This window comes from Geotrypetes seraphini, chromosome 2, assembly GCF_902459505.1.
Source record: "Geotrypetes seraphini chromosome 2, aGeoSer1.1, whole genome shotgun sequence".
Lineage (NCBI taxonomy): Eukaryota > Metazoa > Chordata > Amphibia > Gymnophiona > Dermophiidae > Geotrypetes > Geotrypetes seraphini.
In genome coordinates, this window is record NC_047085.1 from 491,981,982 (window position 1) to 491,994,048 (window position 12,067).

Sequence of the window (12,067 nt, forward strand, 5' to 3'; positions counted from 1 at the left end):
TTTTCTCTCGCACCAAGCAGCATCATGGGGTAAAGACCTAGAAACAATTGCTTTCGCCCACTACTTATGAGGAATTTAGGAAACGTCTGAAAACACCCCTGTTCCTAAAGTATCTAGACCAGTGATTCCCAACCCTGTCCTGGAGGAACACCAGGCCAATCGGGTTTTCAGGCTAGCCCTAATGAATATGCATGAGAGAGATTTGCATATGATGGAAGTGATAGGCATGCAAATTTGCTTCATGCATATTCATTAGGGCTAGCCTGAAAACCCGATTGGCCTGGTGTTCCTCCAGGACAGGGTTGGGAACCACTGACTAGACAACTGATCCTCTCTTCTCTCTCCCCTCTATAGCGATTAACTTGTTCTATTGATCACTCTCTCCTCAAAAATGGATTTCCTGTCCTATTAACCCTCTTTCTTCCTCCCCTCTTAAAGTCAATTCAATTTGTACCTTTGCTTAATCTTTGTAAACCGCATAGAACTTCACGGTATTGCGGTCTATAAGCTGTTATTATTATTATTATTATTAATATTCCCGCTAGCACCGATTTTAATACGCTGTGCACTGTTGTCCAACACTTGCTATTGAACAGCATTAGCTTGTTCAGAAAAATCTTTTTCGCATCACGCACCAACATTTTATGCAGATGCTGCGCCGACATCTGTGCACTTTGGTGGCATCAGCCCTGGTGTTAGGTAGAGGAACTCAGAAACGGAGAAAAATGAAGGCAGATAAAGACCGCGTGGCCTATCTAGCCTGCCTAACCATGCCATCTGCTATTCCTGCCTCTCTCTTAAGAGATCCAACGTACTTGTCCAAAGCTTTCTTGTATGCTCATTCCACCCAGAAAGAGTAAGAAGATCAAACTGATGTGGAGAAGGGAATTTGGAAATACTCAGCTGAGAGCGGGGAGATATCTTTAGATAAACAGTGCTTATGGGAAGCCATACACGCTATCTTTATAAAGATGCATATGAAACCTAGATTAGATAATCTCGTCGATTTTCTATTATAATTTTAGATCGTCTTTCATAAAAAAAAAGAATAACAAACCAGTTACTTTTAGACCAAGTTTCTGTAAAACCTTTCAATATCCCTCCTGAAGTTGTTTCTCCCTAAATGTTTTTTCTTTTGGTTATTTTATTTTAAACAAATGCAATTTATCCTTCTATTCCTTATGTATCTTTACATAACTATAGATAAGATTGCATGTTTTTATTGTTTAAATGGTTGTTATTTGTCCCCCCCAAAATTACTATTGTTAAACGCATTGAATTATTTGATATTGCGTTCAAATCAAAATTTTGATAAACTTGAAACATCTACTCAATGTAGACGAATCAATGCCGGGAAGTTATGAAGGGTCATTTTGGTCTCCGTCTGCTCTCATTTACAGTGTGATTATAGTTCTCAGTAACAACAAAAAGAAATCCAACCAGATCTGCAGAATAAACAAAAACTGCAGACAATGTACACGATGCAGGCAAAAATTTATTATCCCAAAATAAAATGCAGTAATATAAAAACCGTATTACCAACCAAGGGACCCAACACGGTCCGTGTTTCAGACAAACACCTTCATCAGGGGTCCATGGTAAATAAGGTATAAAGTGTACCGCAAAAAATGAAGATAACAACAATTGCCTATATATTAAATCTGCCGAAAGTGCTGGCAAAAATGAAGTCACTTTCTGCAGATTTAATATACAGGCAATTGTTATCTTCATTTTTTGCGGTATACTTTATACCTTATTTACCATGGACCCCTGATGAAGGTGTTTGTCCGAAACACAGACCATGTTGGGTCCCTTGGTTGGTAATAAGGTTTTTATATTACTGCATTTTATTTTGTGATAATAAATTTTTGCCTGCATCATATATATTGTTTGCAGTTTTTGTTTGTTCTCTTTCATTATAGTTCTCAGTACCATGGCAGCTTTCTGGGCTTCATTATAAAGACCTAGGGCTGTTCAATTAGCTTCAAATCATTTCGAAAAGAAATTAAAACCCTGCTATTCAAAAAATTTATCCAGATGTCTTAACTCTACCCCCTGTTCTCCTCCTTCCTTACAAATTCCCCCTCAAAGTCTCTCCCTCTCCGTAATTCTTTCTCCTCAAAGTCTCAACCATGTAAACAGCTCCCCAAACTGTAAATTTCCTGGAACTGTCCAGTCATCTTTTTGTAATTCAAAACCCTAAATTGTAATTTTCCTGGAAATGTCCAGCTAGTTTCTTTTGTAATCCGCCCAGAACTGCAAGGTACGGGCGGAATAGAAGTCATTAATGTAATGTAATTATTTCAAAAGAAAAAGGATGCTTGTCATAAGACCACACACCACAGGAGCCACTGACCTCCTAAATGGGTGTCAGGTCAAAAGCGCGCGCAGACAACTGAGTGCAATGTGGAGGCACACGCCGAAGAAAATGACTGTTTTAAAGGGCTCCGACGGGGGGTGTGGAGGGAACCCCCCACTTTACTTTATACAGATTGCGCCGCGTTGTGGGGGCGTTGTGGGGGGTTTGGGGGTTGTAACACCCCACATTTTACTGAAAACTTCACTTTTTCCCTAAAAAACAGGGAAACAGTTAAGTTTCCAGTATAATGAGGGCGGTTACAACCCCCCAAACCCCACACAACGCCGCCACGATTTGTATTAAGTAAAGTGGGGGGGAGTCCCCAACAAAAACCCCCGTCGGAGCCCCTAAAAACACTCTTTTTCTTCGGCGCGCGCTTTCGTCTTGCGCTCAGTTGTCGGTGCGCACCTTTGTCTTCGGCGGTTTTGTCTATGAACCCCTAAACGAAATACACATCCCATCTTAACCTAACTCCAGCAGACAGAACATGGAACGACTTCCCACAAGCTGCTCAGAGATGAACAAGGCCTATCGGAAGTATGCACCTCATGCGACCTTGACTGTTACCCATTACTATCTATTAAAAAAACATCCTCACTGCAATTTCGAGCACAACTCCTAGACTGGACACAATCTATGTTGTCAGTCAGTTCCCTACAAACTTTAGCAAAATAATCATCACCCCTATACTGAAAGGCCAAAGAGCATCCATTGCCTTACCCTCCAGCTACAGGCCAATTGCCTCCGTACCCCTATACTTAAAAAATCATGGAAGGACGGACAGCACCACATTTATCAAAGTACTTGGATGCTCACTCCTTGCTGGTGACCCGTCAAACGAGTGGACAATTGAGCTCTGACAAATCCGCCTCAATTGCGCACATGCACAATTGTGGTGGTGAATTTTTTTTCTTTTTGAGGGTTACGAAGTAACCTTCTTTTTTGAGGGGGTGGGGGGACCCCCCACCCCACTACACTTTAAATATTCACTTGCTATCTAGTGTTTATATCATGATTATGGGAACCCTAACACGAAGGCCCTGATTTGCTGACACTCCTCAGGCCCCGTCCCTTGGGAGAGGCTTGAGGTGCCTCTTACTCCTCAACCAAAAAAACAAAAAGCCTAAAAAAGTTAGAAGGCCTACAGTTACTCCAAGCAGCAAAACTAGATAAAGATGTCATCAGAATCTTAAGGGCCATATCGGATTATAGAATATTCCAGAAAGAAATCAAAACAATGTTAAGGAAATATGTCTTTTGTAATGCTAATCCAACGTCCATCAAATAATAAGCTCTGCAATGTAATTCCCTAGAAATGTCCAGACACCTCTTTTTTGTTATCCACCTAGAACTGAAAGGCTAAGGCGGAACAGAAGTCAACAAATGTCATGTAATGTAAATTGAATCAGTCCCACTTAGCCAAGGCCTTTCACTTACTTATCCATAAATTGCAGAACAGCCGTGGTGGTTTCCTGGGCAATGGCCTGGATTTCCTGCACACCTCTGCAGTTGTAAGTATTTCCACAATGTGCATATATACCCACCAGTTCCACCTCTTCCAACTGGGCGATTGCTTTAGCCAGTTCCAGAGCCTCAGGGTCTGTGTGCCTCACACCAGCTGAAAGAGAAATACAGGCAAGACTGGGTCATGAGCGCAGTAGATTTTGTTCGAATGGCAATTCAAAACAAAGACAAAGTGGAACTTTTGTTTCTGGGCGAACCAAGAACAGTTTAATAAAAATAAATTACAATGGTGAGGGCAACCTCACTGAATAATCTGGGTGACTACCCCTTTCCAAATTGCTCGAGAAGGATAATAAAGTAATACGGTTTATGGTAGAGGTCTGCCCGGGAACGGGGATCGCGGGAATCCCGCGGGTTCCGCAGGGTTCCCACGGGAATCCCCCCCTAACCCACGGGACTCCCCCCTCTGGCCAACAGAACTCCCACGGGGATGGAAGGCTTTGGAAGCAGGGTTTATCCATATAATATAATGGACACGTCAGCCTTAGTAAAAGAGGGGGTTTATAAGTTAATTACCTGAACAGACAACAAAAAAAAGGGTTCCACCAAAGAGATTCCACAAGGAAAACAGCAGCGCAAACACAAAAGAAACTGTGGAATTGATGATCCTGTCAGAAGTAATTGCTGCTTTTTATGGGGACGGGTGGGGATGGAGGTAATTCCTTGCGGGGACGGGTGGGGACGGAGAGGATCCTGGCGAGGACGGGCGGGGATGGGTGGGATTTCTGTCCCCGTGTAACTCTCTAGTTTATAGGTCAAGTCCAAAATAGGCAAGATGGCACAGTCTAGAGGGCGAACCTGTCGGTGGGACCCAACATGGTCTATGTTTTGGCAAATTATGAGGTAGTGAAGAAACTGTGAATGAATATTGATTTAAAAAGGTGTGTCCAGGCGATAATGGTCATAGACTAAATGTGAGAAAGTGATTTATGATGCAGATGGTGATAACTCGAGTGTTTAAAATAAATATTTCCAAGTGGTGATAGTAACAAACTGGAAATGGTGTAGATGGGTGATTAAAGGTGCAGATGGTAATAATACAATGTTTTTACGGCTGAAACAGGGAGAAGGAAATAAATGAAAAAGCCTTGCGTGAGGTATGTTTTGTGTCAGCGACAGAGTTATTGATTTAAGGGATATGAGTGAATAACCGCGAAGGAGTTATTGATTTAAGGAGTATGAGTGAAAATATGGGGTGCGTCTATTAGCCACCCGTTGATACGCAGCTCTTCCAGGCACCTACGCTTCGCCATGAGTTCCGGTTCATTTGTACGTCGTGTGGCCCTCTCAAGAACTCATTGGACCCCTGAGGAAGATGTGTTAGTTGAAACACGGACCGTGTCGGGCCCCTGTTCCTTCATCACATAGGTGTACCACATTTTTACAACGGCAATTGACTGAATTAAAGACTTGTCATCAAGTACATCCTTTCTGCAGTATTTCTCTTTGTTTTTCTGAAAATATGGGGTGTGAACATAATGGTGGTGACCATACCTGAGCAACAATAACCCAATTAGGTGTGTTGTATATTGGTTATCCAGATAGTAAAAATAGAGGATGAGTACATAAGAACATAAGAACATAAGAACTGCCTTCTCCGGATCAGACCTTCGGTCCATCAAGTCCGGCGATCCGCACACGCGGAGGCCCTGCCAGGTGTACACCTGGCGTAATTTATAGTCCATCAAATCCTTATATGCCTCTCTTAAGGAGATATGCATCTAGTTTGCTCTTGAAGCCTAGGATGGTCGATTCTGTCATAATCTCCTCTGGGAGGGCATTCCAGGTGTCAACCACTCTCTGAGTAAAGCAGAACTTCCTGACATTAGTCCTGAACCTGTCCCCCCTCAGCTTCATTACATGTCCTCTAGTCCGTGTCAAATTGGACAATGTAAATAATCTTCTCTGCTCTATTTTGTCGATTCCTTTCAGTATTTTGAAGGTCTCGATCATATCCCCACGCAGTCTCCTTTTCTCAAGGGAGAACAATCCTAGTGTTATAAGTCTGTCCTCGTATTCCAGTTTCTCCATACCCTTCACCAGTTTTGTTGCTCGTCTCTGCACCCTCTCCAGGAGCTTTATATCCTTCTTTAGGTAGGGGGACCAATGTTGGACACAGTATTCCAAGTGTGGTCTGACCATTGCCCTATAAAGCGGCATTATAACTTTCTCTGATCTACTCGAGATTCCTTTCTTTATCATGCCCAACATTCTATTTGCCTTCTTTGCCGCTGCCGCGCATTGTGCCGACGGCTTCAGGGTCCTATCTATCAGTACACCCAGGTCCTTTTCTTGTTCACTCTTCCCCAGAGTTGCACCTGACATTGTATACTCGTATTCCTTATTTTTATTGCCTAAATGCATTACCTTGCATTTCTCCACATTGAACTTCATCTGCCATTTCTCCGCCCATGTTTCTAACCGACACAAGTCGCTCTGGAGTTTCTCTCTATCCTCCTGCGATCTGATTGCCCGGCATAGTTTTGTATCGTCTGCAAACTTGATGATCTCACTGGATGTTCCTTCCTCCAGGTCATTGATATAAATATTGAAAAGGATCGGCCCAAGTATCGAGCCCTGGGGTACACCACTAGTCACTTTCTCCCAGTCGGAGAACTTCCCATTTATGCCCACTCTCTGCTTTCGGTTTTCCAGCCATTTGCCTATCCATCTTTGTATATCCCCCTCTATGCCATGACTTTGTAGTTTCCTGAGAAGTCTTTCGTGTGGAACTTTGTCGAACGCTTTCTGGAAGTCCAAGTATATTATGTCCACCGGCTTCCCACTATCAATTTGCTCGTTCACGGTCTCGAAAAATTGGAGTAAATTAGTCAAACATGATTTCCCTTTCCTGAATCCATGTTGACTGGGTTTCATCAAGTCGTATGCGTCCAAGTGCCGGACTATGCTATCCTTGATCAGTGCTTCAACCATCTTGCCAGGGACAGACGTAAGACTAACAGGTCTATAGTTGCCCGGTTCCCCTCTCGATCCTTTTTTGAAAATTGGGGTGACGTTCGCTATCCTCCAGTCGTCCGGTATCTGTCCAGTTCTGATTGTCAGGTTTGCAAGTTTTTGCAATAACTCTCCGATTTCAAACTTCAATTCCTTTAAGACTCTCGGATGAATCCCATCCGGTCCAGGGGATTTGTCACTTTTAAGTTTGTCGATCTGATAGTATATCTGGTCTAAGTCCACCTCAACTGTGGTGAGGCTGTCTTCTATTTCTCCTGCAAACACTTTCTCCGCTTCAGGTATTGTTGAGGTGTCCTCCTTCGTAAAGACGGACGCAAAGAAGGAATTTAGTTTGTCTGCGATTTGTTTATCTTCCTTGATGTACCCTTTTCTTCCCTGGTCGTCCAGGGGTCCCACTGCCTCTTTTGCAGGTTTTTTCCCTTTCACGTATCTAAAGAAGGGCTTGAAGTTTTTGGCCTCCTGGGCTATTTTTTCCTCATATTCCTGTTTTGCATCCCTCACCGCCTTGTGACATTTCTTCTGATCATCTTTATGTTTGTTCCAGGCTTCGGTTGTCTTTATGCATTTCCATTTTTTGAAAGAGTCCTTCTTTTCTTTTATGGCTTCCTTCACCTGTATGGTAAGCCATGCCGGTTCTCTTTTGCTCTTTGTTCTCCGATCTTTGGAAATCCTCGGAATGTAGAGATCTTGTGCTTCTGTGATAGTATTTTTCAGTAGGGTCCATGCCTGATCAACCGTTTCAAGTTTGTCCACCATCTTCTAGAGTCGTTTTTCTACCATGGCTCTCATGCTATCGTATTTACCCTTTTTAAAGTTCAAGGTGGTGGTTAAGGTTTTGGCATGTTTCCCTTTCCCGATGTCAAGTTTAAAGTTGATTACATTGTGATCACTCGTTCCCAGTGGAACTATGACTTCCACTTCTGTTATCGGTCCCGTGAGGCCATTTAGGACCAAGTCCAAGGTGGCGTTGCCTCTTGTCGGCTCTTTTACCATTTGTTCCAGGAAGCAATCCCCTAGCACCTCCAGGAACTTGGCTTCCTTGCCGCAGTTGGAGGTTGCTAGTTTCCAGTCTATCCCTGGGAAATTGAAGTCTCCCAATATAATTACATTGCCTGTCTTGCATTCTTGTTTGATTTCCTCCATCATTTCTGAGTCAGTTTCCTCCGCCTGTCCTGGTGGACGATAGTAAAGGCCAATTTTCGTATCTGCGCCATATTGACCAGGAATTTTGATCCAGAGTGATTCAAGCTTCTCTTTCATTTCTGTTGTAACCATTTCAACAGAATCTATTCCCTCCTTAACATATAGAGCAATACCTCCACCTTTCTGCCCTACTCGATCTCTTCTATACAGTTTGTATCCCTGTAGTACTGTGTCCCATTTGTTTTCTTCATTCCACCATGTTTCTGTTATGCCAATGATATCCAATATGTCATGTCTTGCTATTGTCTCTAGTTCCCCCATTTTGTTACCCAGACTTCTAGCATTCGTATACATACATCTAAGTTCCCTTCGTGTTACCTTTTTGGACCTTCTACTCTTGGCCTTCCCTGTAGTTTCAATTACGGTATCCTTTACTGCTCCTGTGTTATCACCTTTGTTTGCTGTGTGGTCGTCCCCTCCTGTGTCTGAGTTGTCCCTTCCTGCTTTTTCTCCCTTATTGGCTGTGAGGTCGTCTTCTCTTGTGTAGGTGTAGTTGTCCTTGGCTTCTTCGTCGGGGCATCCTACTATCCGTACCATCGACCGGTGGTCGACTGTCGGCTTTCCCCTGTCTTTCAGTTTAAAGCCTTCTCGATTGCCTTCTTCATGTTGCCTGCCAAAACTCTTGCTCCTTCCTTGTTGAGGTGTAGTCCGTCCCTTCTGTAGTACTTGCTTTTTCCCCAGAACGCCGTCCAGTTGCGCACGAAGTCGAAGCCTTCTTCTTCGCACCATCGTCTCATCCAGGCGTTGATTACTTGCAATTCCCCTTGTCTCTTTCCATCCGCTCTTGGTACTGGGAGGATCTCAGAGAAGGCCACCTTCACCTCCCTGATCTTCAGTTGTCTTCCGAGAGAGCGGAGCTGGCCCTTCAGCTCTTCCCTGTCATACTTCCGCCCGCTCACATCATTTGTTCCCACGTGGATAAGTACAGCGGTGTCCTCTCCCCCTGCTCCATCTATGATCCTGGAGATCCTGTTGGTCACATCCTTCACTCTTGCTCCAGGCAGACAGGTGACGACTCTGTCCTCTCTTCCTCCTGCGGTGTAGCTGTCCACATGTCGTATGATGGAGTCGCCTACGATGATCCCCATCTTCTTTATTCGGGAGTTCCTTGGGGGGCGTTGGTCCACGTCCTTGGAGTAGGGCCAGTCTTCTTCCTCCAATGATACTCTTGAAATTTTTTCCTGTTCTTTGGGTGGGGCGATGTCTTCCTGTGCTCTCACTATTCCTCCTGGTGTGCGGTTGTCTCCTACCTCGTCTTCGGTTTCTTCTGTGATTGCATGGGTGTCTTCTCTCCTCACATCGGTTTCCTGAGTACAGTTTTCCAGCCCTGGGATCTCTACGTGGTGCTGATGAGCTTCCTCTATGAACATTTCTAGTTCCTTGACCTCGTCGTTTGGACTGTACTCCACTAGAATCTTCTCCTGTGCTCGGATTCTGTCTTCGAGTTCCATCACTGTTCCTTCCAGTAGTCTTACCTGATATTTCAAGCTATCCATCTCCATGCATTCAAAAAACAAAACCCAACTGGAAAAAAATAAATAAAAACAAAACCCAATTGAAAAAAAAAAATGGCGAACAAAGACGGCTCCGAAACATGGAAATGCATAGATCGATATGAAAACACAGTGCCAAAGTAGGTCCTAAAACCTAACATGCTGATAAGAGTACTTATAGTATGAAAGCGTGTGCCGTGAAGCTTGTGGAGAAATGGCGTTCTCAAACGTGGAGTGGTGAAAGAGGCGTGAATTTCCATGACTCTTTAAATATAGCATCAAGTGCGTGAGGTGACGTAATAGCAGATCTGGTGAGCTTTCTAAAACTGAATGGAATATAACATAACATCAATTTTTATTTATATACCGCAAAAGCCTTTCGGTTCTATGCGGTTTACAAACGAGATGGGGCTGACCATTGTCAGAACATAGGGCGAGGTCTGCAGCGGTCAAAACGGCAGTCAGGGAGGCCAAACTTCGAGTGGAAGAGACTCTGGCAAAGAACATGAAGAAAGGGGACAAATCCTTCTTCAGGTGTATTAGTGATAGGAAAAAGAACACAGATGGGATAGTACGCCTTAGAAAACCAGATGGGAACTGCGCAGAATCAGATTCCAATAAAGCAGAACTACTGAATGAATACTTCTGCTCAGTCTTCAACTGCGAGGCACCGGGGCACGGTCTGAAGTTGCAGGCAAGGCCCAGCGTGGAAGTCCCATTTCAGAATTTCGAGTTCACACCTGGGGACGTCTACTATGAACTGGCAAGACTCAAGATGAACAAAGCCATGGGACCGGACAATCTACACCCCAGGGTGCTCAGTGAGCTGCATGATGTCCTGGCAGAACCATTATCAGGACTCTTCAATCTCTCCCTAAGTTCGGGGAGAGTCCCCATAGACTGGAAAACAGCTAACGTCGTTCAACTGCACAAAAAGGGTTGCAGGGCAGTGGCTGAAAACTACAGACCGGTGAGTTTCACATCAATAATATGCAAACTCATGGAAACACTAATCAAACGTAAATTAGACGCAATCTTGGATAAGGAGAATCTACGGGATCCCAGTCAACAATGATTCACCAAGAGTAGGTCCTGCCAATCCAATCTCATCAGCTTCTTTGACTGGGTAACAAAACAGTTAGACTTGGGAGAATCCGTAGACGTCGTATACCTAGACTTCAGCAAAGCTTTCAATAGTGTCCCGCATCGCAGGCTGTTGAGCAAGATGAAATCAATGGGGCTGGGAGAAACACTAACTACATGGGTCAATGACTGGCTGAGTGGCAGACTTCAGAGGGTGGTAGTTAATGGTACCCTCTCTAAAACATCGGAGGTGACCAGGGCTCAGTCTTGGGCCCGCTCCTTTTCAACATATTCATAGGTGACCTAACTCAGGGGCTTCAAGATAAGGTAACGTTATTCGCCGACGACGCCAAACTATGCAATATAGTGAGAGATGGCAAATCACCCGATAGTATGACACAGGACCTACATTTGTTGGAGCTTTGGTCCTCGACCTGGCAGCTGGGCTTCAATGCTAAGAAATGCAAGATCATGCATCTTGGTAAGCAGAAATCCGTGCAGAACTTACACGGATGGCGAGACCTTAGCTAGAACTTCCAACAGAACGAGACTTGGAAGTAATCATCAGCGCAGACATGAAAACTGCTGATCATGTGGAGAAGGCTTCATCTAAGGCAAGACAGTTGTTAGGTTGCATCCGCAGGAGTTTCGTCAGCCGGAAGCCTGAAGTCATAATGCCATTATACAGAACTATGGTGAGGCCTCATTTGGAATACTGTGTGCAATTCTGGAGGCCACATTACCGAAAAGATGTGCTGAGAGTAGAGTCGGTGCAAAGGATGGCCACCAGGATGGTCTCGGGGCTCAAGGATCTATCGTACGAGGAAAGGCTGAAAAATTTGCGGCTGTACTCACTCGAGGAACGTAGGGAGAGAGGAGACATGATCGAGATGTTTAAGTATATTACCGGCCGTATCGAGATGGAAGAAGAGATTCTCTTTCTCAAAGGACCCTCAGCCACAAGAGGGCATCCGCTCAAACTCAGGGGCGGGAAATTTCATGGCGACACCAGGAAATATTTCTTCACCGAGAGAGTGGTTGATCCTTGGAACGAGCTCCCGGTGCAGGTGATCGAGGCAAACAGCGTGCAAAAATTTAAGAGCAAATGGGATGCCCATGTGGGATCCCTTAGAGGGTTAAGCCAAGGGAACCTTTCACCAGGAGTGGGATCCTTAGGATAGTAGATTTGGGGGTGGGTCAGTAGAGTGGGCAGACCTGATGGGCTATGGCCCTTATCTGCCGTCATCTTCTATGTTTCTATGTGAGCAGAACATTGGCATCAACAAGTTAACAATAGTTTTGCGTCAATATACTGCTTTGGCGGGATCACAAGAATTTTGAGAACAGATGGATTTTTAATAGCTTTCTAAAATGCATATATGGGGTTGATATTCTAACCAATTAGCTCCTTAAATATCATTTAATGCTT

General features: G+C 44.2%; 1 protein-coding gene across 1 annotated transcript in view; it reads right to left on the minus strand.

The window, feature by feature from the left end:
* LOC117354408 (D-threo-3-hydroxyaspartate dehydratase-like) overlaps nucleotides 1-12,067 on the minus strand; it is a 221,318-nt gene that overhangs the window by 190,639 nt on the left and 18,612 nt on the right. Inside the window, exon 4 of the mRNA XM_033931893.1 lies at nucleotides 3,797-3,977. Coding sequence (XP_033787784.1) covers nucleotides 3,797-3,977 — 181 coding nt within the window. The remainder of the gene's footprint in view (nucleotides 1-3,796; nucleotides 3,978-12,067) is intronic.